The sequence below is a fragment of the Lontra canadensis genome, unplaced genomic scaffold, assembly GCF_010015895.1.
Source record: "Lontra canadensis isolate GAN:19392208 unplaced genomic scaffold, GSC_riverotter_1.0 scaffold12, whole genome shotgun sequence".
In the NCBI taxonomy this organism is placed as follows: domain Eukaryota; kingdom Metazoa; phylum Chordata; class Mammalia; order Carnivora; family Mustelidae; genus Lontra; species Lontra canadensis.
This window is the reverse complement of record NW_022631006.1, coordinates 26,323,519-26,351,420: the sequence shown is the minus strand read 5'-3', so window position 1 is coordinate 26,351,420 and position 27,902 is coordinate 26,323,519. Positions and strand designations below refer to the sequence as shown.

The 27,902-nt window shown below is 43.5% G+C and overlaps 1 protein-coding gene across 1 annotated transcript in view; it reads right to left on the bottom strand.

Moving 5' to 3' along the window:
* Positions 1-27,902, bottom strand: part of RYR3 (ryanodine receptor 3) — a 499,651-nt gene that overhangs the window by 136,589 nt on the left and 335,160 nt on the right. Inside the window, exons 36-40 of the mRNA XM_032856920.1 lie at positions 27,107-27,307; positions 22,047-22,149; positions 20,790-20,927; positions 2,858-3,131; positions 979-1,093 (exon numbers count right to left, since the gene is read on the bottom strand). Coding sequence (XP_032712811.1) covers positions 979-1,093; positions 2,858-3,131; positions 20,790-20,927; positions 22,047-22,149; positions 27,107-27,307 — 831 coding nt within the window. The remainder of the gene's footprint in view (positions 1-978; positions 1,094-2,857; positions 3,132-20,789; positions 20,928-22,046; positions 22,150-27,106; positions 27,308-27,902) is intronic.

The window sequence follows — 27,902 nt, the reverse complement described above, 5'->3', positions numbered from 1 at the left end:
CTTATGTTACTGTTGATTGCACTTGGCTTCTCTCCTTAATAAAGTAATCAGCAGCTCTAGAGCCTGGCCACGTCTTATTTTGATCCAATAATGCTCAGTAAGTGCTGTCTGTGTTAACCTTGCTCTGGATCCTAGAAAGTCCTTGATTTCCCCCTTTAGAATCATGGGGGTGGGTGCTCTCCAAATGAGGTTCTGAACCCTCCCTGCTACCTGCTTGCTGAGGTGAGCAGACATTTGCTCAGGGCTCTCTGCAAAGGGTCCACTTTCCCAATGGACCAGAAGGAAGCGAGTGAGAAGGAATGTGAGCTTGGCCTTTGGTCTTCCTTCACGTCCCCATCTGTCAATACTGGTGGAACTGCTTTGCAAATCATTCGTTCCTATCCGGCACTCTGGAATTTCCAACATCTGAAAACATCCTCCACTCTACTGCCTTCAGACCGGAACTCTGAGGAGCACCCCACACCAGTTAGGATGAATGCCCAGAGAGCTCCCCCTTACAGCAGGCTTGTTATGGGGGCATGGCCAAGAAAGCTGGTATCCTCAGGACCTTGGGGCACAGAGCAAATGCTCACTCCCGAGGGAACGCTGCCCAGCTCGTTATTAAGACCTTGTTCTTCTTTTGAGCAGCATTTTCCTGACCCAGCACAAAACATACCAGGCTCTTAAGTGGAACCCAGAGGAATTCCATCTTGGAAGGAGCAGAGCTGAAGGGTACGGGAAGTAAATTTAGCAGGTGACCAGCCTCGTGGAACGAGTGAGTAAAGCTCTGAGCCTCAGGAGCCAGCGTTCTTACACTGGCTGGAGTCCATTCAGCAGCACTGTCCCAGCCCTTAGCTACTTCCTGGCTTTATGCACGTCTCTCCCGCTCCCCGGGAGGGGTCACTGAGGCAAAAGACGCCAGCCACGTGGCTGTGAACAAGGCAACTCACGGCCCTGCTTAGGGATCAAGTTCTGGCTGAGTTCTCCTTGTAGCCTTACCTGAGACTTCTCTGCACCCAGCACGTTCACCATCACCTCCATCACCGTCTCGTGCATGCCAAGGACTCTCATGAGGTTGGGATGCTGGTAAAACACCTTGTTGTTCATAATGTCTCTATGGGAAAGACGGGGCAAACTTCAGCACTTTCTTCTGTGAACATTCAGGGGTGAGGACACAGATTCGCAGACACGGGTGTGAAGGAATGCAAATGTGACAGGTTGGACAGTACTGAGAAGGTACTAGGTCAGTCAGAATGTATGTAGAGTGCCTTTTTTTAGCTCACAGGAGTATTTTGCCCTATTTCTATGAAGTACTTTCTTTGAGACATTTCCTTCTAATGACATATTACACAGTTGTCCCTTTGTCTTTTTTTTTCTTTAAAGATTTTATTTGAGAGAGAGTGAGAGAGCACAAGCAGGGAAAGTGGCAGGCAGAGGGAGAAGCAGGCTCCGGGCTGAGCAAGAAGCCTGCTGGGGGACTTGATCCCAGGATGCTGGGATCATGACCTGAGCTGAAGGCAGATGCTTAACTGACAGAACTGCCCAGGCATGTCCCCCGACCCTTTGTCTTTTTGCTTGGAATAGTTTTGAGACAGTCCAAATTACTGGATTTCTCTTCCACCATGTACACAGGGTCTTCTACATTTTTTTTTCCTTCTCTCATCCTTATATCTAAGTCTCTGTGTACTTCAGTTTTCTTAATGATAGGGCTGTACCCCTTTCTTAAAGGTAACTGTGTATTAGGTACCCATGACATTCTGGGGCAGCAGTCCTCAAAAAACCGTGAAATTAACAATGAAATATTAAAAAATGTATTTTTCTATCATTCAGTATAAATTCACACACAATAAAGGCAAATCAAAATGCAGCAGCAGCCTGGGAGGGGGCTGTGTAATCCCTCTCTGGGTGGTTACTATCAGCCTGTCCCCTGTCCCCCGAGGGCAGGCTGCTGTTAAGAGGAAATAGCACCAGTTTTTACTGCTGCTATGTCTACTGCCAGGGCCAGGGGACAAGCTAATTCTGCAGGTTACTTTTCCCATAAGAGTCTCTTTATTTCTAGTACATGCATGATTCTTCCTTGCAAATGAATTTGAGGCATGACTGCATTTCCCCGGCCCAACCCAGGGATCCTTGAAGTCCCTCTTCTGGGGCCTGGGGTGGGGGTTCCTTCAGTGTGCTGCTTCAGGACGGTGAGATGGAACATGGAGCAGCAGGAAGGTCGGGGTCCTAGTTCTTGATTTTCATCAAGTAACATTGTGGGCTGGACGTTGACTTTTTCGGGCTTTAGTTTTCTCATCCACACAATGGAACTTCACCACCTAATTAAAGGAAATCTTTTTTGATGTCCAAAATGCTGTCTTTTTGACAGCATGGCTTCCAAGGAAGAGCCGTGAGCTATTGTTATGGGGAAAGGTGCCTTGCAGAACTAACAGAAATGACTCTCTGGGTTAGTCCTGGGCAAAAGGAGGGATCAGCCAGCAGTTTCTCAGAGGGAATTCCCAGAAGAATTCCAGTCAAAACTCAACTGCTCAAAACACATCTCTCTTTTTGAGCTGAACACACTGTTCCTTCCTCTGAATTGTTTTCCTTGCCTCCCTGGGGCTATTTTCTTCAGACACACACCAAATAACTGCTTTTCTCTAAGATTCCTCCCCACTGTTTCTGGCAATGTCCCTTGACCTCTGTTGCCTGCAGTCTGGTCTCGGTTCTCAAAGGTGACCGATTCACCGAGAACGTTATCCCATGAGGCATGAAATCAGGATGGTAGCACGCAGGGATTTTCTACAGCTGAATTCTGGAACATCCATATGGCCAGGTGGACCAGTTTTCCCTCCTGAAGTTCTCCTGAGTGACTTGCACTCAACGGAGAACGACCTACCCCAGCCCGTTAATCATGAGCAGCTCCTCCTCCTTGCCCATCCGGACACTGAGCAGGCAGCGGATCTGGCCCAGCGCAGCCAGCAGGTTGACGGTGTCGCTCACAGAGGCCTGGCTGATGGTGTACGTCTTCCGAAGGGCCTGCAGCAGCTCCCCGATGCTGTCGTACTGTCTCTGAAGTAGGCTGAACATCATTCGGACCAATTCTGCATCCTGGATCTGGTCCTCCTGGGCCCAGCGGATCATGGTCTGTGAGATGAGCTCCTTCAAGGTGGCTGGAAGGGCAACAGGGAGGACTGCTATGGAGCCTATCATGGCACAGGGAGAGAGCTGTGTATCTCAGACTCTCCATTTGACAGGGACACAACATCAGTGCTCAAGGTTAAAACATTCTTTTCCTAAGGGTGGACTGTAGCATGCAGAGAAGTGAAATATATCATCGAAAGACATGTGTGTGAACCATACTACAAGAAAAGAATATTGCATTTTTTTTAAAGATTTGTTTATTTATTTGGCAGACAGAAATCACAAGTAGGCAGAAAGGCAGGCAGAGAGAGGAGGAAGCGGGCTCCCTGCTGAGCAGAGAGCCCAATGTGGGGCTTGATCCCAGGACCATGGGATCATGACCTGAGCCGAAGGCAGAGGCTTTAACCCACTGAGCCACCCAGGCGCCCCGAATATTGCATTTTTTAATTTGAGTACTAAATATTTTATTTTGAGTAAATGACATTTGAACTGATACTGGAAATAGAAGACTAAGTAAAATACTGTCCTTGTCTTCAAGGCCTCATAGCTCGGTTCTTTACATTTTTATTTTGATTTAATTAAAAAAATTTGTCTTTATTTTATAACACAGTGTAATAAATACCAAAATGTACAAGTGCCATGGGACAGAGTGGGGGGTAATTAGTTTTGGGGTGGGCTGGGGGGTGGAAAAGGTGTGAGAAGGTGACACTGGTCACTGGCTCTTTGGAGACATGTGATATTAAGCCATGGATTTTCTCTACCATGGATAATATTCCCCAAGTACATTAAATATACCACACGCCATGAACTGAGTAAGCCGTGCCATCAACTCAAGAATTCCAGAAGGTATTTTGGATGACATATACATAAAACTCTGTTAGGAGATGGAGAGAAGTAGAAGGAGAACATTCTATAAGTTCTGAAGACTTAGCAGCTGGACCACTGACCATCAGCCCCTTGAAGAGACTGTGTTGCCCTGGATCTTTGGCAGGGGTCAGCGAACCCTGCCTCACCACCACTTTTACAAGTGTTAAGAGAAAAGCCAGGATGGCTTGGAGTTCAGAAGTTACCAGGGCTCATACGGGTTGCACAGAAATACCACTGGCTGCACAGGTCAAGGAGAGGTCACTGAAGTGGGAGCAGAGCAGCCATGGAACCTTCAGAGGGTAGATTGAGAGGCTCTTGAAAAGAGCTGAGTGGCACTGGTATGGGAGGGTGGTCAGAAGGGAGAGGCAGATCTGAGGTGGAGGACAGGGTGAAAGAGGGCTTGCCAGAATAGCTGGGAGGGCACGGCATACCCCCTCCCCTTGTCTCTCTCTCTCTCTCTCACATACACACACACAAAGGTGAGAAATCACAATTGCTACTCAACCACAATTGTCTCCAAGTCTGGCTCTGCCTATCACATTCCCACAAGGTATAGATGGCACCAAGACCTTAATTCAGACCTGATGTTAAAGGCAGAGCTCAGGGGACAATAAAGGTCACTGAGTCCATCAGTGAAGAAACTTGGAATAAGCTCAGATAGGTGCCTTTGGTAGCCTGTGCCACCTCTAATCGTCTAGTTTTCTACCTCCATGTCATCATATATGGCAGATGTCTGCTCTACATACAGTCTTGGCTCATCATGAGGATATAAAAATAGAACTTTGTTACCAAAGCTTTAGGAGAGATCTAGATATAAAGGATGAATTTAACTTACTGCTGGGTCTATCAACCCTGTGGGTGTTGGAGGTTCAGACGGGAGACAGGCTGCAAAACTTAAAAAAGGATCCCCAGAGCAGAGAAAAGCAAAGTTAAAAGATGTTCCTAAGAGACCTCACTAGGCAGGGATTGCTGACTAATATCTGTTAGGTTAGGTAATGTCTCTGTCCTCTGGGGGGAAATCAGTTATTTTATGGGACAGGCTGGGCTCTTGTCAGGAGCCCGTTTCCTCACTTGCCAAATAAGTGTAAGAGTTCTTGTTTCTCCCAGTTAATAGTCATGGTAAGGAATGAAAGCATGACAAAACCACACAATACACACTCTTGGATCCAACGGAAGTTTTTTTTAGTCCTGTAAGTACAATTCCCCCTTCGGCCTACCTCCTGACCTGAAAGTATTATGGTTTTCTCCACTAACAACCAAATTCTCTGCCAAGATCATACACATCACAGTCCCTGGCAAACAAGAAAAAGCAACAACCAGAACTATTAGCCAGCTCAAGGACCATCCTCTTGTCAACAGGGAATTTTACAGAGTCCTGAGGACACCAAGTAAATTAGTTTTCTCTTAACCTGGCTTTCAGATTAGTTCAGGATTTGGGTGAGCTTTTAGCTCCACAGTGATATAATAATCCAAATCAACATTTATAGAGAATGGAGCATTTACAGTAAAACACCTCTGGAGAGGGCAAATGAGAAAGGAGACAGCCCTTTATCTGAAAGAGCAGGAAGCACCCCATGGTTCTCTGTCCAGGCCAGCCTTCCAGCAAATGTGAGAGAATGGGATAAATGATTATGTGCTTGTGACCCAGTGGAAGCTCCGTTAAAATGAAAACATGGCGCCAAGACTCTGACAGAAAAAGCAAGACTTACAGTTGTGTATTGATGGACAGATGTAATTCAGTGAATGCACGACATTTAAGGCCATTCTTGTAGGGGAGGGTTTTAAATTGTGAGATGGAAGTCCAGAAACTGAGAGAAAGAATAACTACTAGAAGAAAGAAGATGGGGGGGGGGCACGGCAGGGGAGCAAATATTCCCAAGAGCCCTGAACGGACATATTTTGTGGCCTGACATACACTAGAGACCCAGCACCCACCAAGCAAACCCAGGCTGAGTCAATGAATTTCTAATGCTTTGAACACCTCTGGGACTAAGAAGATGGAGTTCTCATAACCATGGCAGCAATGCTATTGAAGATTCCTCAGATTTTAATTAGCTCCCACACGCCGGCAGCAGAGCGGCATAAATGTACCAGGGTTCAGAGGTTAAAAAGAATGTTTTCTAGAATGTGGTAGGCTCTTCATATATCTGAACAACTGAGGATTAAAATAATCAATGCCTCTAATCATGTATGGCACATATTATGGGGTTAATAAAGGTTAACTAGTCTATTAACTATTCCAGTAGTTGTAAAAGCATGGTCCACAGAACCTTAGGGAGCCAGGCCTTTTGGGTGGTTTGCGAGGCCAAACGTGTTTTCATAATCATCCTAATGTTATTTGCATTTTTATTGTGTTGACAGCTGGCCTGACAGTGCAGAAGGAATGTGGGTGCAACTGGGGGTGCCTTAGCGGGAATCAAGGCAATAGCACCAAACACCAAACTTCACCTACACAGCCCCAGAAAGATGCCCAGTTTCAATAAGAATGTCCCACATGAAAGACAAAATTATTATTTTTATTACTAATAAACACTTGAGTATGCATTTTCCCAATCTCCTATGGGATAAAAACGGAAGTATGCCTACAACACCCCTGCTGCAAATGGGAGGTCAGAGGCCTTTGTGAGGAGAAGCGCTGGTGTGGTTGTTGGAGCTGTGGGCCCAACTGGCTGCTCGGCTCATGGAATGCTCTTTTAATTAAAAGAATGCAGACGAGCCAGGCTGGTTCATTAGAGTTGGGTGAATGACAGACATATTCTTATAAATGAAAGAAGCAAGCTCATCACTTCAAGGAAAACAATGGAGAGTTTCTGTTGCCAAGAATATAATTTGGGCTCTCAAGTGAAAACTAGAATTTTAGAAAATGTTTATGTGCCACAGTGAGTTTGACAGCTTCTCAGTACTTAAAGACTTTCTGATTAAATTGTTGATGTTAACAAATGTGATTTCTAAAACATCTTATAATGAAATATTTCAACATTTGGAAGTTCTTCATGACTTGGTGAACCAGTAATTTCCAAATGACTAACGGCCTTGTGTTACAGAAACATTCATGGGTAAAAGACCTAGTCAAATGAAAGACCAGTGAATTTTTATATAACCAAGAACAAAAATTTTCTTAATGTGGTTTCAGGTTCTACATGGCAATGAACTTTTGAGAACCTACTACTTGTTGAGCTTTGATGTAGTATCAAAGAGGAATAAGCCCAATTATCTGAAAAAGGCTATTAAAATACCCTTCCCCTTTCTAGCTATGTATCTCTTTGAGACCAGTGTTAGTCCTATTCTTTAACCAGGTATAAGAACCCAGCTATCTTCTATTTAATCAAACGTTCGAGATTTATAAAAATGCAAAACAATGTGGCTCATCTCGTTATCTTTGCTTTGTTTTGAAAAACTGTCATTTCTCACAGAAACATATTATTTACATGTACCTAATAGGGTTTTTGTTATTTTTAAATGAAGTAAATACTTTAAAATTTTCTGTTTTAAATTCTAATTCAGCAATATTGATAGATATATTCCACAGAAGCTAAAGTTTTATGAGGTCCTTGATAATTTTTAAGAGTGTAAAAAGGGCTTCTAAGACTAGAAAGTTCAAGAAGCCCTGATTTATACAAAAGCATCTATGCTGAGGTGATAGTGATGATCGGGAAGCGAAGCCTTCCCTCCAGCTAAGCTAGAGCCCTGTTCTGTTAGGCTGTATGATTCCCATCCGGTAGCTGACATGTGAACTTGGAAAGTTACAGCTTAGGAAGCTTTCTATGTTTGCTTCTGGATGGGAGATAGGTTAAATGTGAGTATAAGATGAGTAAGACACCTCACCCTGAGAAATCAAATGAGGATTAAAGCAGCATTGTTTTGAAAGTTGAATCCTGGCAGTCAGGAAGGAACCTGGCCGTTGTTCCTGCATCTCCAAGGGGGGCTGCCAGCCCGAAGGGCTCTAGGTGCTTCCTTCTTTACATCAAATTGGGAACAAGCTCAGTCATCTTCAGAGCAAGGCAGGGGCGGGGGAGCTCTTTGCACCGAAGCTGCATGGCCTTATTTAGCCTGCTTGTAGCCAGTGCAATCAGGCACGCAGAGAAGTGGGCTGCAGGACAGGGAGGGAGGCACTCAACCCTTTGCCCCACATTAGCTGACCCTTCCGCAGTGAGGTTACTCTCATTAATATTGGAAACCAGGGCCGTCACCTATGGAAGGCTTTGTTCTGGAGCCACTGGGTATCCAGGCCTCAGGAAAAATCTCATGCACAAGTGTCTGCCGTCCTCATCGGAGTAGCTGTCACCTCCAGTTTTATCAACTCCTAAATGAGCCAACCAGTCAAGTGATAACTCTGAGGTAACTCATCTGTATGAAACTATTTCAAGACACAATGATTACTCACAGTGGCTTACTGGATCCTAGATACATACATGTAAGGCATTTAATGAGGAAGTGTAAGATAATGAGTAAAACTCTGTTGTCCACGTACATTGAGGAAATAAGACAATTCATACAAAGGTACAACTTCTCTAGTCATACAAAAATTCCCAAGAAATTGGAGAAATGATCAGATCTTCTGCTCTTACTTTCTTCCCAATGTGTCCTTGCTCTAAAGCTCTTTGTATTTCTCAGAGAGGTCCACACTGCATGGAGACTAGAGAAGTAAGGGAAGAAAAAGCTCTACCGGAAAGTTAAGAAGGCCCTGCCAGGGATGGATGAGACCACCTGATGGGAAAGACATTTCCCTTTGCTATGGCTACTTTGAAATGCCATTTTCTTTCAAGAGCTGATTCACACAAGCAGTCCCTGTAGTAAATACTTCTACGTTTTTCTGGTATCAATGGTGTAATGCTGACAAATTTGGTAGGATTTTCAAACATCGAAGGGAGTCAATTCTTGAGATATATTTGAACCTCTTTCATAATCACAGATATATTAAGAGCAGTTACCACTAAATACTGATTTCATTTCTGCTGCTTTTCTAAGATCCTCTTTGGAAATGCTACCCTTTAATGACTAAAAAGACACTTCACTATGCATAAGAAACAGGACTCATGAGGGAGAAAGACTCCAGGATAAAGGTAAGGGGTGGAATGGGGAGGTTAATTCTATTGTTTGCTGTAATGTATGGCCTCGTTTTACTCACACACGTCCCATAACCCCACTCAGATCCCCCACCACACATGATAAAGTTGCTTCCATACTCTTTGCCACAGCTCTAGGATTTTCATCCACTGATTTACCCCATAACCCCACTCAGATCCCCCACCACACATGATAAAGTTGCCTCCATACTCTTTGCAACAGCTCTAGGATTTTCATCTGTGCTTTCCAAAAAGCGAAGAGATGTGTAACCCATCATTTGTTTTCTGATGAGAAAGGAATTGTAGAAAAAAGACTGTCTTAGTGAAACGAGTCATGTATATGTGGTTCCCTTGATAATTACAAATGGCTTCATTTAAGAAATTATTATTAACATTCTAACTTGCTCCACTTTCACAATTAGGGTAATTAGGGATAGTCACATTTAGTCAATTATATCAAATCTACGATCTAGAAACTGCATTTTAAATAATTGTTTATTGAAATGGATAAAAGACCTCAACATGAGACAGGAATCCATCAGAAACCTAGAGGAGAACATAGGCAGTAACCTCCTTGATATCAGCCACAGCAACTTCTTTCAAGACATGTCCCCAAAGGTAAAGGAAACAAAAGCGAAAATGAACTTCTGGGACTTCATCAAGATCAAAAGTTTCTGCACAGCAAAGGAAACAGTCAAGAAAACAAAGAGGCAACCCACGGAATGGGAGAAGATATTTGTAAATGACAGTAGAGACAAAAGGTTGATATCTAGGATCTATAAAGAACTTCTCAAACTCAACACACACGAAACAGATAATCACGTCAAAAAATGGGCAGAAGACATGAACAGACACTTCTCCAATGAAGACATACAAATGGCTATCAGACACATGAAAAAATGTTCATCATCACTAGCCATCAGGGAGATTCAAATTAAAACCACATTGAGATACCACCTTTACACCAGTTAGAATGGCCCAAATTAGCAAGACAGGAAACAACGTGTGTTGGAGAGGATGTGGAAAAAGGGGAACCCTCTTACACTGTTGGTGGGAATGCAAGTTGGTACAGCCACTTTGGAGAACAGTGTGGAGATTCCTTAAAAAATTAAAAATAGAGCTTCCCTATGACCCTGCAATTGCACTACTGGGTATTGACCCCAAAGATACAGATGTAGTGCAAAAAGGGCCATCTGTACCCCAATGTTTATAGCAGCAACGGCCACGGTCGCCAAACTGTGGAAAGAACCAAGATGCCCTTCAACGGACGAATGGATAAGGAAGATGTGGTCCATATACACCATGGAATATTATGCCTCCATCAGAAAGGATGAATACCCAGCTTTTGTAGCAACATGGATGGGACTGGACAAGATTATGCTGAGTGAAATAAGTCAAGCAGAGAGAGTCAATTATCATATGGTTTCACTTATTTGTGGAGCATAACAAATAACATGGAGGACATGGGGGGATGGAGAGGAGAAGGGAGTTGAGGGAAATTGGAAGGGGAGATGAACCATGAGAGACTATGGACTCTGAAAAACAACATGAGGATTTTGAAGGGGCGGGGATGGGTGGGAAGTTGGGGGAGCCAGGTGGCGGGTATTATGGAGGGCACGTATTGCATGGAGCACTGGGTGTGGTGCATAAACGATGAATACTGTTACACTGAAAATAAATAAATAAATAAACGAATAAATGTTTAGGCTACCTCAGAAATGAAATATATATTTTTTAAATATCTTACTGATTTATTTGACAGAGAGAGAAAGAGATCACAAGTAGGCAGAGAGGCAAGCAGGGGGCGGGGGAAGCAGGCTCCCTGCTGAGCAGAGAGCCCGATGTGGGGCTCAATCCCAGGACCCTGAGATCATGATCTGAGCTGAAGGCAGAGGCTTAACCCACTGAGCCACCCAGGTACCCAGAAATGAAATATTTCTAAGATATGGTATTGTTTAGGAAAACTTGATTCCTGAAATTTACTTTGAAAGAAGAACAGCTATACTTCACTACTTGATTTATGGACTAGCCAGACATTAGAGACAAGAAAAGAGGATTAGAAGTATCCTTAACTTAGGGTTAGCCTTGGAACATCAGTCTGGGGGGGCTCAGGTATTGCTTATTGCTAAGTTGTTTACTTCCCTCCACTTGTCATTTTGTAACCTACTATTGATCCTCAGACCCCAAGCCTACATTCTGTGACTCTTCCAACAAAGTTCTCCAGAGTTACCCACTATACTGGGTAAAACCCTCTTCTAAATGGTCAAATTATCAGCTTTGCAATAGTGACTACAGTAAGAAAAAGACCATCTCTTCTCATCATGCACATTTACAATTTTAAACCTGCTGGGGTCTGGAGAGAATCTTTTCATCTCCAAATTTAGATCACAGTCCAAGTGGCCATCATACGCTGAAATACAAGCTTATTATCAAAGAGCAGATGTTGCCTACTGACAAAGCAAATCCCTGAAGCCTACAGATCCCCATCCTAGGCTGGTGTTAGAGTTCTGTGAGTGTGCTCCTAAATCTGGGGCAGTTGGGAAGAAAAAAGTCTTCCAATGACGTTGACGAGAGGGAGTGAACAAAACTGCACTGTCCCTAGTTTAAACTTAGAAAGCAATTAATAATGCTCATGCTTACAATGGGAAAAGAAAAATAATTATGTGCATCTAAATTATGTATGCTTATTTTTAAATTCTAGGTGATTAACAAGGTAGCTGGTAGTATGCTGTCCGTGTGCTCTGGGGGCTTTAACAGGTGGTAGATTCTTTCCAAGCATCAAGAACCAATTATTTTGGCCTCTGCTTTCTTCCTCTCTGTGGTGGGCTGAATAATGACCCCCCCCCAATATTCACCTCTTAATTCTCAGAATTTGTCAGTATGTTGCCTTATAAGGCAAAAGACACTTTGCCTTTGTGATTAAATTAAGGATCTTGAGATAGGAAGATTATCCTGAATTATCCAGGTGGGCTCAAGATAATCACGAGGGTTCTTCTAAAAGGGAAGTAGGAGGGTCAGAGTCCAAGAAGGAGATAATAACAGGAGCAGAGGCTGTACAGGTACCACGACTGGAAGGGGCCAGTAATCAAAGAATGCAGGGTGCCTTTGGAATCTGGCAAACACAAGACATGGACTCTCCCCTAATGCCTCCAGAAGAAAGGCAAGGCTACTAAACCCGTTTTAGACTGTGACCTCTAGAACTGGGTGATAATGAATTTGTATTGTTTGAAGCCACTAAGTTTATGGTAATTTGTTGCGGCAGCAAAAGAAAACTACTAATACGCTCCCACTGGTAGAAAGCCCTGGTTGAGGTCACTTGAGGCTGCAGATCAGACTGGAGAGGCCCAGGGACCAAGCTGTTAGGGAGTAGCTCATAGAAGCTGAGTCCTTAGAGAGTCCAATTCCAAGATTTTGCTGAGGCAACTGGAGTGACAGGGCTGCTGACACCTGGCCTGACACCTGGAGGTCTGCCTGGCCCTGGCCCCAAGCTTGCGTCAAACCAGAACAACATTAAATGCAAAAAGCATCCATTGTACAACTTCTCTGGCTCATTAGATAACTTACACAGGGTGCAGAGAACATGTTTCCCAGGTCCCGTGACACAGCTTTTTGACACTTTTGACACTTTTGGCCTGTATCTTCCCTCTGACATCAAGAGCTAGAACTGCCTGCATTTTAACAGTAATCACTCCACAGGTAGGCTCTGCTGACAGAAGTCAACCTTTATTTTCAAGGTCATGCTCCATGATTCATGGAGTTGGCCTGTGACCAAGTTCTTCAAGGGTGATCTCAGGAGCCTGGCTTTGAGTCCCAGGCAGGAGAACTTTTCTTGCTCTTCCCTTGGACACTGCAGCACACAGACGTGAGGCCTAGACTTGTAGCCACCATCCTCTGCCAGCCTGAAGGCCAAGTCAGAATGTGGAACGACTGTAGGGACAATGAGCGGAGCCATGGGATTAACTCAACCCAGTGTCCAGTTCCATCTTTAACTTCCAGGTGCCCCAGTCAATGAAGTCTTTTATCAGCTATTCTACCTGAGTTGTATTTTCTGTTTTTTTTTTCTTTTTTTTCTGAAAGCATCAAAATGGTAAATGTGGAGATAAAGTTCTTATCACCTACTCTTTGTATATTTGCTTCAGAAGCTGGGAGGTATACCAACCTCTAAGTACTAGAACATTAGACAGAGCACTATTTTATTGACTCCTAACTCCCTGCCGCCATAGGTAGGAAGAGCATTATTCTCATTTTATAGACAAGGAAACTGAAATGAATGGAGGATAAGAAACTGGCCTAACATGATAATTAGTAAATGACAGAGCTGGGTCCTGAACCTTGGCTGCTGGAATCTAAACTCATCTACTTCTCCAGCTGAGAGCTGTTTTTTTTTTTTTTTTAAAGATTTTATTTTTTTCATTTGACAGAGAGAGAGAGAGAGATCACAAGTAGGCTGAGAGGCAGGCAGAGGGAGAGGGAGAAGTAGACTCCCCTCTGAGCGGGGAGCCTGATGTAGGGCTCGATTCTAGGACTCTGAGGTCATGTCCTGAGCTGAAGGCAGACACTCAACTGACTGAGCCACCCAGGTGCCCCTGAGAGCTGCTTACTTTCTATAGCTCCACAAAATCCAGAATAATAGTTATCCTTATTAAAGCTTTAAATTTCTAGTATATGGTCTAGATGCTCTCTTAAATAAAGAAGTGGATTCAGAAAAAAATCCTGAAAATCAGAAAGCTTTGGCTTGTTTTCTAGAGGACTCTGAGTTAGGAGGATTATCCACATTCCTGGAGTCTAGATTTCTTCATCAATAAAATTAAGTTAGCAAAATAAAATTCATGTTGAAAGAGATGAATGAAGGATGATGTAGTGACAAGAGTGAGGGCTACTTTGTTCCAGCTGGGTGACCCTGGTCAAGTCACTTTACCTCTCTGTGTCTCTATCCACTTCTACCAAGTCACAGATAGCTGAGTACTCTAGAATTCCATGTCTACTTGATCTGTGGAGCTCTTGAAAGGGTTGTACTAATTTATTCAAATGGCAAATGAATATGTATGGCTTCACTGGGTTAATGAGCATCGTGAAATTTTACCCCTACCTTTTAATGCCCAACATCATGAGTCTACCCAGCTTGTTTCTACTAATAGTACAACTGGAGACCAAAGAAATAAAGCAAAATCTCAAAATCTAGTGATCACTGACCACAATGAGTGGCCCTCTGAAGACACCACCCCACACCACTAATCACCCATGTGGGAGAGATGAGCAGTGGTAGCTCGATGGTGTTTTGATGATGGTCTTGATTGCTGACAGATAAAGGATGCTTCCCCTGTAGGGGGTCAGATGGCACCATAACACCCTCTTGATTTAGTGGGTAAGATTTAATGGGAACGTCTCATGCCCTCTATGCTCTGTGTCCCCGAGCTTCCTCCGGGCCCCAAGTCTGGTCTGCTTCACAAAGTGGCCGAATACCTACTATATATTAGCAGAGAAGTTCAGGGAGAAAGTTAAACCCATCACCTCTGAGGAGCCCTAGAAAATTAGTCAGGCTCATTTCCATGTGCTCTCCCGCTGCCTCTCTGGACCAGGAGCAGCAGCAGGTGCCACTTACACTTAATTTCATGAGAACAAGGTTACAAGGCTCTCTGAGAACCTGAAAGGACCAGCCTGTAAAGACAGCCTGGAGCAATGTTCCTGGAGCTGCTCAGTGCACTCTGTGTCCTCAGGGCCCATGAATGGCACTGCTTCCTGGAGACCCAGCAGGGTGCGAGGCTACAGGGCCCATCCCAGGTCTGCTGCAAGCCACTGACCTTCATCCCAGTTCTGTATTTAATTTTTGGACCTGTGCATGTGTCTCCTTTATTGGGTTCCCTGGCAGGGGAATAGGGTCAAAGGTCAAGCTGCTTGTTCAAATATTCTACTTCTCATTACAATGAGAGTAGCCAATGGTCACTAAGAGCTTTCGGTGGGTCAGACCCTGGGCATAATGCTGTACCTGAATTATCATTTAATCCACACGAGCACTGCGTAAGGAAAGGCAGGTATGGCAGGGACCGAGTTTCCCCACCCCGGTCATGGCTGCGTCAGCCCAATCCTCACTTTTCTCTCTTATTTAGGCAAAAGAAACAAATGAAAAACAAACAAAAAACCACTCCAATTTAAGAAACAAGCCAAGACTCCTGTAAACAGATGGTCTCTAAGGTGGCCTTGGCAGTGAGTGGAGGAGCACTGGAGACAGAGCCCTATACTGGTGTGGACCCACTGATCCCTGCCAGCCAGCCTTGCAATGTAGGTCTCAGGGAAGGCTGTGTGTGGACAGTCACGTGGCTGATGTAGCTTTCTGCTAAATCCATTTCTAAAGGTCCCTCCTCAGTGCTTTTCTGCCTCGGCTGGAGCCTCCCCATCTGTGAGGGCGGAGACAAGTGGGAAGGCAAACTGCTTCACCCCAGGATGCCTCCCCAGCCAGTGGGATGCCCCCTGAATCCCTGAGGCCATCTTGCCTGGCACTGCGCTATGGCAGCATGGCTGGGTTCTGCCAGTCCAGCTCCGCGGCCCGCTGGGCTCGCTTCTGTCCCGTGGGGGGGGGGGGGGGATAATTAGCCTGATGTTTTTGAAATCATTCAAGCAGCCTCATAATCACTTTCTCCAAAATATTTCCACGATTAAATGACCATTGACGACGACGACAACAATGATAACGATGATGGGAAAAGAGAGCACAGAGGGGAGCTGCTCTTGTGCTCTAGAGGGGAATTCCTGACATGAACATGGGGTGGAGAAGGGACAGGGACGGGCTTGGGAGCTGAGGCCTCGGTCCGTACTCTGCTGGGAAAGTGGTCGAATCGCTTTTGAGTTCCTGTGTGTGTTCAGTCTGAAGAAGAAACTGAGGATGAGGAGGGCTACAGGCTGCACCTCCTTTTAGTCCCTGCTCCCCACTCCTGTCCTTCCAGCCCCACTACTGGGCTGGGGCACCCCTGCACGGTGCCTGAAAGAATGTGAACCCTGCCTATGAACAGGACCCAAGTCTGGGCCTCTTTCTAAACTCCCTGCAGTAAACTTGTCCAAATTATTTTGCTTCTCTCTTCATTGCCTGCCGTGCAAAATGGGAACGTGGCTGCCACTGTACCTAGTTGTTTGCCGTGAGGAGTTAATCAGATGAGGTGATGGCAAGTGCCTAGCACAGTGCCTGGTGATCATTTCGGGCCTAGCCCAGTAATCTAGATTTCCCCATTCAAAGGCCAGCTGAGGAACAATCTTAATTGCATCTGTACCTTAAATTTCATTTTACCATTTATCCTATTTAAAGCTCCCAGGGACTAGGATATGGATGTCCTTGGGACCATTATCCTGCCTGCTACACCAGACTTCTTTGAGTCCTCAGAAGCTCTCATCTAGAGCACTGCTGGACATCCCAGCGGGCTCCGTACCTCCAGTGATCCTGCACAGCAATCCTCTGGATTGCCATCTTGCTAAAAGCAGAGTTGACTGGTGCCTAATGCAGGGCCTAAGATATGGTAAGTGATTAACAAACATTTTAATAGCCCAAAATAGTTAAAATTAAGTGCATACTCTGGGCCAGGCACACTTATAAGCACTTTGAGTTTCTTATTCTTCATGTCAACCAAAGAAGGTATTAGGGCTATGCCCGTTTTACAGATGAGGAAACTGAGGCACAGAGAAGTTGTCACATGCTCAGTCTCACAGATATTAGGTAGCAGAGCAAGAATTTAACACCAGGTAGCCTAAGTCTAGAGCCCTATGCCCATAACTACCTCATTATTGTTGAGTAAATGAATAATTTGGTCTTCAAGGACCTTTCATACTCACTGCCTGGCAGGGGCAGGGGGAGGGCAATGGCAACTAGACTTAGGTCAACAAAGGTTTGAACGTCCATGCCACCACTGTGCGAGCCTGCAAAGTTGCTTAATCTGTTTTTACTTCAGTTTCTTCAATGATCAAATGGGAATAAAATCACCAACTTCATCTACCGCATATTGCAAGAATTACATGAGATAATACAGAAGGGTTTCACGTGGTGCTCAGGACTCAGCAGTTACCAGGTAAATGTTAACGCCTCCCTCCCCACACCTGTAAGGCCACTAGTATAAAATACATGGTGATGACGAATATGTCACACTCTAGGGCCGAATGTAGTTTAATGATTGGATTTCCAAGCCACTCTGTCCTAACACCATCCAACCAGGACTCCACTCCAGCCCGTTCAATTCTTCTTAGAATTCAACAAATCTCACCAGGTTGCCACTCCTGGCATAGGACCTGAACTTTTCTGCTCGGGGGGCTTTGTCAAAGCAGCTCTCCTCATCAAAAATGTCTTTCCCTTCTTGTTTTATCTACTTATCTACACTCTTTATGGAATCTGCCCAGCTCCTCCTCTGGCCACCTACTGTATTTCACCTGCACTTTTATTATAGCATTTCTAAACTTGTGATTATATTCAGTTTCCTGTCCACACCTGTTTCCTCCATTGTTCACAAAGTCCTTATTTTCTTCATCTTCGCGAGCCTCCTGTGACTAACTTACACTGGAGGTTGGACAGAGTTGTCTCAATGAGTTAAACATGGAAAAAGGGGACGCTACGGTCTGAGCACAAACATCCAGTAAAGAAAACAGACAGGGACACAGATACTGCACGTAAGGTGGAAAGTCACATGGGCCCTTTTAGAAATGCCATGAAATGGTGGGGGCAGAAGGACGGAGGACAAGGTGGAAAGAAAGAGTTCACGGAGAAGGTGTCCGTGCATGAGCATCACGGGGAGAGGCTGTTTGGAGAGAATCTAAGCAGGCTTATGAATATTGCCTGAGTGGCCTAGACGGACCTACCACTGAGTTGTCTCATTTGTGGTACGTATTTGTGCTGGGCTCTAGACCTATTTTTGTAGCAAACAGTAGACTTTTCCCCCTCCTCGGTACTCAACAGGCTGCAGCATTTAGGCAGGAGAGACATTTGGTTAGGGCTCTTAGGCCACTCAGTGGTGGGGCAAGAGGGACACAAGTGGCAGGAAAAGTATCCACGGGGAGAGCATTCAGGGAATGATAGAGATCAGGAAGTCACCAACTTTGAGCTGTAAAGTGACAGGTGATCTTCGTTTGGTTATTTCAGAATCTAGCGAGAAGAGCTGGTTGGTCTCTTCTGGAGGAATAACTCAGTGGCAACAGATTTATATGCAAGGAAATCCTGCTTCAACTGCAGTGTGTGAGAAGCCCTGGCTTAGAACTAACAGGCAAAAGATTTTCTCGAGAGTTTGCTGGATGGGGATATGCCAAAGAAATGTGACTTAGTATGGCGGGCTGCTATTGTTGGATCTTTTTTACCTCTTCATTATCATATGATGTTTTGATAAGATTGTAACAGCTTTCATGGACAATATGGCTTACAGTTAGTTTAGGCAGATCCCCGTAACTCTGAGCCAGCTAGTGGGATTCTCACGAGGTTTGGGACACTGTTGAGTCCTCTTGCCTAGAAAAGCTGAAATTTGCCTGCAGGTCATCTGGCCAATACCAACCGCTCGTAGAGGTGAGGCTGCACCCCCTACCCGGAAAACTTTGAGGATGGCTCTTTGGCTTGGTAACCTTTGGCATGTTAGAATTCTGACTTCTGTTGGGTTTAGATTCCCCATGTGTAATAGTGAGTCACAGTTGTGAGTCACCTCACAGGTGTAGTAAGCCAGATAAACAGACGATGGTTTGAAAAAGCCACTCTGTATATAATAGCTGTATTTGGGGGTTTTACAGGGCAATGGAAAGAGCGTGGAACCAGAGTCAGAAAATGTGAAGCAAGTCACAGCTTTAGTCATCTTGGTTACCTTGGGCTGGTGACATTCATCACCTGGAAATTTTTCTGGAAGCAGGTAGCGGTGGAGAGAATAAATGAACAAATATCCCTTAATTCTTCAGAGTCCTATTTTCATCAGCTATACAACAGAGGAGTGAAAAAAATCCCACCAGGAATAACCTGATCATGGGAAGTATTTGGTGAATTGTCCATTCACTGACCCATATTATTATCTGCACTTTTAATATTTTATCAAACGTAAGGGAAGAAAAATCAGGTAAGTAATAACGTGGACAAAGTTACTAATAATTTAAAGCATTTTGGCCCTTTTATCACAACTGGCTATGTATTTAGAAACACTGTCTTCATCCGTGGGTTAAAAACAATTTTGGGGATGTGAGTTAAACCATTCCCAAGATTTTCTCTTCATATGTCAGTCCTGAGTGAGGAACTTTCTGTCTCTGGAACATTTGGCCAGGGAACCCATCTACTGACAACCAGACATGAGTGACTACCTTCCTATTTCTGGAAATCCAGGGTAGGAGGCTTAGAACACAAGCCTGAATCTCTCACAACTGTCCTGGAAGGGAAGCAGGATGAGGTGAAGACATGGAGTCATAACACTGGAATGGCCTTGTCTGCGTGTTCTACCAGAAGGGACAGAACATGGTCTTTCGGCCCAAGGCCCAGGGTAGCAGTGCTGAAGGCTGCCATGTCTGGAGCCTGGACACTGTTCTTAGAGTTAGGGAGAGTTCACATAGCCAAGTGATTTCATCTGACTCCATTTACCTACCATGAAATGGTCCCCTTGTGGGGCCCAGGGTTGTGACATACTTTATGTTAGAAAGAAGGATCTACTTTGAAAATAGACTCTCAGCAGGTAATATGGGTCAGCTCAGTCTATTTTTAGTTCTGCTTTGACAGGAACCACAAAGGGAATCTAAACTCACCTTTCAGCGCTAGAATCTTGCTGGCATGTTCTCATCAAAGACTACCCCTCCCATGGTGGGTGCCAACCAAGTACCCCATACACTTGTCCAGAGGCTTCAACACTTGTGCTGAGAAATGGTGAGACTTCCTTCCACTCAGAGATAATGACAAAGACAGAAGGCCAATATAAAAGGCAGTAAGATGTACGAACCCCAAAGTAGTGTTTTCAGACAAATCAATCACAGCTTGGCAATCTACTGCTCTGGCCTATGATTTGAAAGTGTGTTCTAAAACGGATAGGATGAGGAACAATATAAAAGGCATCTATGTTAAACCTTGGAAGTTCCTTCTTTAGTCAAATGAAATATTTGCAGAATTTGGTACTAAAGAGCATCCTGATTGTATATAATACATAGACAATTTTCCTCTTGAAATGTTAATGGTTTATGGACAGTAAACTGCCCAAATTATGATCTTCTTTCAACATGAGTCATAACAGTTAGAGTTGTGTCTACCATAAGGCTTAGAGAAATGAACTTGGACAAGGTCTGGTGTTGTTGCAAAATTGAAGGTCAAAATCCTCTAGGATGCTGTGCTATGGAAATTATAGCCAAAACCCAAAAAAGACCCCCATCAAAGCCCACATCCTATTTCCTTTACTCCCCTTGCATCATTATTTTCTCACTGAGGCAACTTGCAATGCAGAGGTGACAGAAACAATGACTAAAGGGGGAAGACAATGGAAACCTCAAAGAACAAAATCCTGTTTACAGGTGTTTTTAACCAGACAGACAAGAAGCAGACCCAGAGTAATAGATCCTTCAGGTTTCAGAAGACTCTGAAAGTAAGTTCCTTAAATCGGAAAAGAAGCATAGCCTCAAATACACAGTAACCACCACCAATTATAAAAAAATATCCACATACATCCTTTGAAACATAGCAGTCCATCTCACAGTACCTGTCAGAAGCCAGTTCCCTGCATTACATCATAGAAGAGCACTGTGTTGGAAGGACTGTGATTGAAAGGCATCATCACTTACTAGGGCATCTCTCTTCCTCTTCTGTTGGCTGTTCCTTCTCAGACTTGGGAGGGCCTTTGATTTTATACACCAAGGCACGGAGTTTTCCAGCCCAGGAGGTGTCCTCCTCTTCCTCTTCTTCCTCCTCCAGTGGAACGCCTAGAAAGGCACAGAACAGAGTGAAAAACCTCAAACAGTACATGAAACCACCATATGGTTGAAAGAACACAAAGTCTCTGCTTCCCACCCTTCTGGAACCTTCTAAAGATACCATAGGCTGCTCCCCATAGGTATTGAACTCTATGATGTCTTCTGACAACTTTTTAAAAAGATGATTTCATATGTACAAGAATATCAAGTAATTTCAAACCCCACACTTAACTTTTTCTAACCTATACCCCAAAAGGGCTCTAGAGTCTCTAGAAAGAAAAAGTTAACATTGAGTTATTTCAAATGAAAAGACCACCTGTTATTTATTAGTGAATCCGCCCCTGCAGAAGTGGCACAAATGCTGAGAACCATTTAAAATCATTAGTTATGTATCAAAGTAGGCTCTGTAGGCTTAGAATTCTTCAGGGCAGAAGTTATCATACTTACGTCACTGCAAAAGCTAAGAAGCAAAGGGGACTGGAATCTTGGTTCAGCTGGGAGCAGAGTCCAGCTATCTAAGTAAAGTGGGGGAGGTTTATGTAAGTATCGGTTATTTTCCTTCTTCAGAAACCCTGTTCACTCTCTTCTGTCTCACAAAATTTCTTCTCAGTAGACGTTTCCATCCTATGTTATGCCAGAATTATTTCCTATAGCTTCTCTTACCCAAGTCATTTGGGAAGAATCATTTCTTGAGCAATTAGTTAACCTCTGAAAAATGCAGGGGTCACAGGGGCCACTCATCTGCACGGTGGAAAATCCATATATAACTCTGACCCTCCCAAACAGAACTATAAATAGCATACTCTTGATGGGAAGCCTTCCTGACAATAATAAATAGTCAACTAACATATTTTTTAAAATGTTATATGTTTTATGTATTCTTAGAATAAAGTAAGCTAGAGAAAAGAACATGTTATTAAGGAAATCATAAGGAAGAAAAAATACACGTATAGTACTGTACTCTACTTAGGGAAACAGAATAGGTGGACCCACATAGCTCAAACCCATGTTGTTCAAGTGTTCCCTGCACCTTTAAATAGAAAATTTTCTTCTCAACTGCCACTAGCTTCTAATGGAGGAATCGGGAACAGACTTGTCTTTGATACAGCTTTCGTCTCAGAAACTCACCACAGTGAATGAGAAGGTCCTCATGGAAGTCATATAGCTCCTCCCGGATCTCCTCTGGGCAGGGGCAATTTTCTCCCAGTTGGAAGTTAAGAAGCATGTTGATCTTTGAGGGACAAAGAAGAATGGGTAGTTGGTCAAAAGGACTCAGATCCTGTCTTAAACACCTAACAGCCTTTGCCAATTTTGTCCAACTCAAATTCTTTTATGAAGATGGCCAGCAGGGTCATCTGGGTGGCTCAGTCAGTTAAACGTCTGTCTTTGGCTCAGGTCACGATCTTAGGGTCCTGGGATCAAATCCTGCATTGTGCTCCCTGGTCAGCGGAGAGTCTGCTTGTCCCTCTGCCCCCCCCCCTGCCCCCCCCCCCCGCTTGTGTGTGTGTGCACTCTCTCCCTCTCTCAAATAAATAAAATCTTAAAAAAAAGAATGGCCAACATTTAAAAGTAGCTTTCATTTTTTCCTGATTATAATGGTAACTTACCAATTGCACAAAATTTGGAAATACCTAAAGAAAGTTTACTGCGATCCCACTGCCCAAAGAAAACCATATTTAGCTAGTATCTCCAAATCTTTATGTGTGCAGATAGAGATCATAATCTAAACATTTTCCAAGTCTAATTTTCCACTTAACAATTTATCTTGAGCATTTGATTTTACTGATATTTAATACATACATTGTATTTCATATGGATGAATAGCAACTAATGTGAAATGTACATAAAATTAATGATTTGTTAAGATATATTTAAATTGTTTCCATTTCTTTATCCTTATAAAGTTTGTTTGAATTTCCTTTTACATAATTTTTATTCACATCTCTGATCATTTTTTTTAAGGACAAACTCCTAGAAGTGAAATGACTGGATCAAAAGATTTGTGTATTTTAATGGCTTTTGATATGAATTGCCAAATTGCCCTCCAGAAAGCTCACAACAATCTGCATTATTACCAACTTTATACAAGAGTGTGTATTACTTTGTATCTCCATTGCGGTAATGAGAGTTAACACATTTTCAAATATTTTCCAATTTAATAGGTGAAAAATGCCATATTCCTGTTGCTTTAATTTGCATTTAATTGGTGAGGTTGAATTTTGTTTTCCCACATTTAAGGGCCATTTTTATTTCTTTTCTTTTGTAAGTAGGCTCCACACCCAGTGTGGAGCCCAACACAGGGCTTGAACTCATAACCCAGGATCATGACCTGGGCTGAGATCAAGAGTCAGACGCTTAACCAATCCAGCCACCCAGATGCCCCTATTTCATATTTATGAATTTCCTGTTCATGTTCTTCCTCCATTTTTCTGTTCAGTAATTTTATTTTTAAAAATTAACCTGTATTTTGCACATCCCTAGACTATTAACTCTTTATAACCTGGATTTTAGTGAGCTTTTAACTTTATAGGATTTTTTTTTCTATTGACATGTAGGTTTTAACATGTAGTTAAAGGATCATCTTTTCCTTTACAGTTTTGTCTCAGGGATTCTTAACTGTTTTTATGCCATGGACCATTCTGAAAGTCTGTTGAAACCCCCTGATTACTTTTCAGATTAATATTCTGAATATGCACCATCAAATACAGAAAATTACATAAACAATTTATACTGAGATCTAGTTATCAAGACCATAGAAAAGAAACCTGTGGTATAGGAACATATGTACTTGTTTATTAACTCATTAGACAAAAAAAAAAAAATCTAGTGGCAGGTCTCATATCCACTGTGATCTTGAAGCTGTGATGAATATAAATAATCTGTCAAGAGATGACAACCACTGTAATACAACATGAAAAAAAAAACCAAGCAATTTCTGTTGTCAGAAAAGTCACATATCTGCTTTGTGGTCTACATGAATAATTAAAGAAATGCTATCAGAGATTAAGGACAAGTTGGTGAAAATGAACTTTTCATTTCCTGCTCAGATTCAGGAATGTCTCAATTCTTTCCAAAGACCCATGACCCCAAGTCAGGGAATATCTAGAGGGATAGAAGCAAAGTTAGAAGTGATGTTGTCCATTTGGCTGCCTCGGGCAGGGTAAACCACATCCCAGGCAAAGGTATTTTCTTCTTCTGTTTAGGATTTCTAGGTTAAAAAAACTTTATAATCCCTTTTATTAAAGCATAAAAAACCATATTTAATGTTTTTAGGAAGATCCTTATTTCTATTTATTTATTTATTTATTTGACAGAGAGATCACAAGTAGGCAGAGGCAGGCAGAGAGAGAGGGGGAAGCAGGCTCCCCATTGAGCAGAGAGCCTGATGCGGGGCTCGATTCCAGGACCCTGGGATCATGACCTGAGCTGAACGTAGAGGCTTAACCCACTGAGCCACCCAGGTGCCCCGAAGATCCTTATTTCTTATTTAAAGCTACTACTGCAAACAACTTTTTGGAAGTAGGCAGAAGTACTGCTTGCAATAAAATAATATCCATAAAACAGCTTAGGAAAGTAATTTTTGTGGTTGTGCCACAATGTTAAAACATGGTAATTATATCAATATATATTGATTGGTTGTTTATTAAATAAAAACAAAATTTGAAGATCGATCTTGGGAGTCAAAAATTAATTTCTTTGCCAAAAGATCATTCCTTAGGTAGAACACTGGGGAAGCAGGGGCCCCCAAGCCTGCAGGGCAGAAAACCAAATGGGGACTGAGCTGAATTTTCTCCTCCGCAGGGCAGACCCTTTAATGATGCCCTTTTTAAAGTCACCGGTTTATTGACTCTGCCTGGCTAATTTGCCAACAGCTGTTGGACTGATCTTAGTTTTGCCTACTTTTGTACTTGGTAACATCCCCCAAGCAGGATATTTTCAATCTCTCTCTCTACTACATGGATACAAAGCTGAAAACCTTTATTTTCTCCTCAAAAGTTACAGAACAATGAGAGAATCATATCACTGTTTTAAAATTCTAATTCTTATGCAGCCAATCTTCCAAGTGATTTTGCATTGCTATCCCCTGAAATTGATCTAAATTCTCCTTTGTTGATATTCAAGTCTGAATTATTTAGAGAGCTCTGTTGGTAGGTTCCTTCTAGAAATGAATACTGAGAGGGGCGGTAGGTTGGACAGCTGAATTTGATAGCAATTAGTGTCCCTTCTTTCATTTCCTTCCTAGATTCCTTCCTTCCTTCCTAGCAGCATCAGTTATCATCTGGAAACTTGCTAAAAGTATAAATTCCTGGGACTCACACTAGAGCTACTGAATTAGAAGCCCCCCGGGGGGGGGGGATCAACAATCTGTTTTTATTAAGCCCTTCTGTGATTCCGAGGTCTGCTCAAGATTCACTGGTTTAACACATTTAGGGAAGAATTTCTCAAGTTATAGATACCTGAAACAAATCTGAAATGATCGTCCACTGGGTTACTGGGAAGGCGAAAGGAAGATGTACTGGCAGGCCCCAGGGACAGTGGAAGAGAAGGTAAGGAGGTGGCAGGGGTAAAGGAGAGGTAGGAGCTAGCGTGGTCCTCCCAGGAGCCAGGATCATAAGCTGGGTCGATGAGGACAGTGTTAGATGGACAACGCATCCTAGCTGAGTTAAACAGATGCCTCAGAAAACAGATATAAATTCTACTCACTGGCAGAAGGGCATAGAGCATGGTATGAGGCAAACGCAAACACCTCCAACATGAAGCTAATGACAGCAATTACAGAATGTTTACTGTTTGTCACGTAACCTCCCGGATCACCTAAACGTGTTATCTCATGGGATCCTCACAAGAAGGGAGGGAGGGAGGGAGATAACAAACATCCTCATTTTGCAGCTAAAAACACTGAGACACAGAAAGGCCATTGCCCAAGGCCACACAGTGAGCGATGGGGGAGCCAGGAACCACATCCTTCTCCAGTCCCATTATTCACGAAAAATGAATCAGCGTCTGCCCAACGAAATGGGAAATGTTCACACGCACCTGTTGCCAGTCTAAAGGCAGCCTGACAACATTTGTAAAACCTTCAAAAGTAATTCAGGCTCCCCGCACTTCCCTCAGCATGGTGCAAATTACCTCCTCCCATCAATTGAAAGGGCTTTCTCATTTTGCCTCCAGCAAAGAGATGATAAGCTTCGCCTGCTCTTTTCAAGGCCACTATCATTCAAGTGAATCTTTTAAAAGCCAAGAGCTGTGGTTCATTTTAAAGCCAATATAAATATCTATGTTCTACAAAATAGATTAGGAAAGTAATTAGACCAAGTTGTCCCATTAATATCAAATGGTGGTAATTATACTGACAACAATTTACGGATAAGCTGCTTATTAAATATAGATAAGATCCAAAGATTTGGTTTGAGAGCTGAAAACAAATGTCTTCACTGAAAGATCTGCTTGGAACACTGAGGGAGCTGGGGCCAAGCAGCCTGCAGGATGTAGGTCGACAGCTGAGCAGTGGGACAAATGCAAACTACTATTCCACCAGCTGTCCCGCCCTCCTCTGCAAGTTGCTCACAGGACTCTCCATCCTTTCAAAGGACCCTTCCCATCCGGGCAAGGTTGGTCACAAGGCAGAGTACTGCAAAAAATGAAGTCAGTACCTCACAGAAGGGACCTCATATGCCCAGTCCTGTTCTCCCAGCTTCCGGGGGCTGGGAGGCTTTGTGAGGGTCTTGGTCATGGGGCAAGGTGACAAGGAAGACCATCCATCCACTCTCATCAGTCGGGAAGTGTTGACCACGTTCTGTTGATCTCTGACAAAGTAGTGACTTCTGCAAGGACTGGACAGACATCCTTCTAGTGGCAGATCCTTGCTGCTGTGAAAGCTGGATCCTGACAATGATGTGGTCTTCGACTCCATGATGGGGAATGGGTACGAGTGAGCCAGGGAGGGGAGGAAGCCATGCCCACGTGCAGTTTGGGGATGGGTTTTCTTCCCCATCTAGGATAAGTGGCAGATGCTCCTCGTTGCCATTAGGAAAAGACCAGACCTGTCCCCTGGCATTGTGCTGGGTCAATTAATCACCCACAATTCTCCTGGCTGCTCCAGACATATAAAGGTTTCATGTGCCCTGCTCTGTGAGGTTCAAGCTCTTCCATAAGAAGGGCATGGAACCTCAGGAAGAGTTTCTCACCTGCTCCTGCGGGGGGGAGCGGAACTCCCTGGTCTTCCGGGCAGTCAGGGCTGCGGACATGTTCAAGGCCTGCATGAGCTCATTGTAGCGGGACTTCTGATTTGCCTGGAGTTTGGAGACATAAATGTCGCCAAATGCCACAATGGCCTCCACTCGATGTTGCAGCTCACAGTCACAGAGATAGCTGAGGAGCTCACACATCTGCAACACAAGCATATATTTATGCTAATTTAACAATATTTTGTATACACTGGGGAAGCAGATGGCATTCCCATTTTATAGAGGGTAACACTGAGACTCGGGCCCTCTAAGTGGCTTGCCCAGGGTCACACAGTAACCACAGAGCCATCACTTGAATCCAAGTCAGCCTGAATCCAGACAACAGCTCTTTCTTTAGCTGAATAAGAGGAAAATGAACCACCAAAGACAGAATAAATCTGCCTGCGGTGAGGGAGAACAGCATTCCTAAGAGAGTCCTTCCATGGCTCTCCTCTTCATGTAGAAACCACCACTGAACTTCCCAGGTGAGTTCTGGATCCTTCCTGACATCTTCTGGCTCTGAATGATGGGAACTAAAGATTTCTGTTCCCCTCTGTCTTTCTTTTTTTCTGTTGGCACTGTTTTTCTGTCAATAGTTCTTTCAGAGAGTTACTATTACTAATCTTATCATTATTTGAACTTTTACTATTAAGCAACAGCTATAACTTGAGTTAATAAATATTTCAATATTTATTTTTTAATTAGTAAATATTTAATATTTATTAACCTATCTCCACTTCACCTTTTGCATGACTAA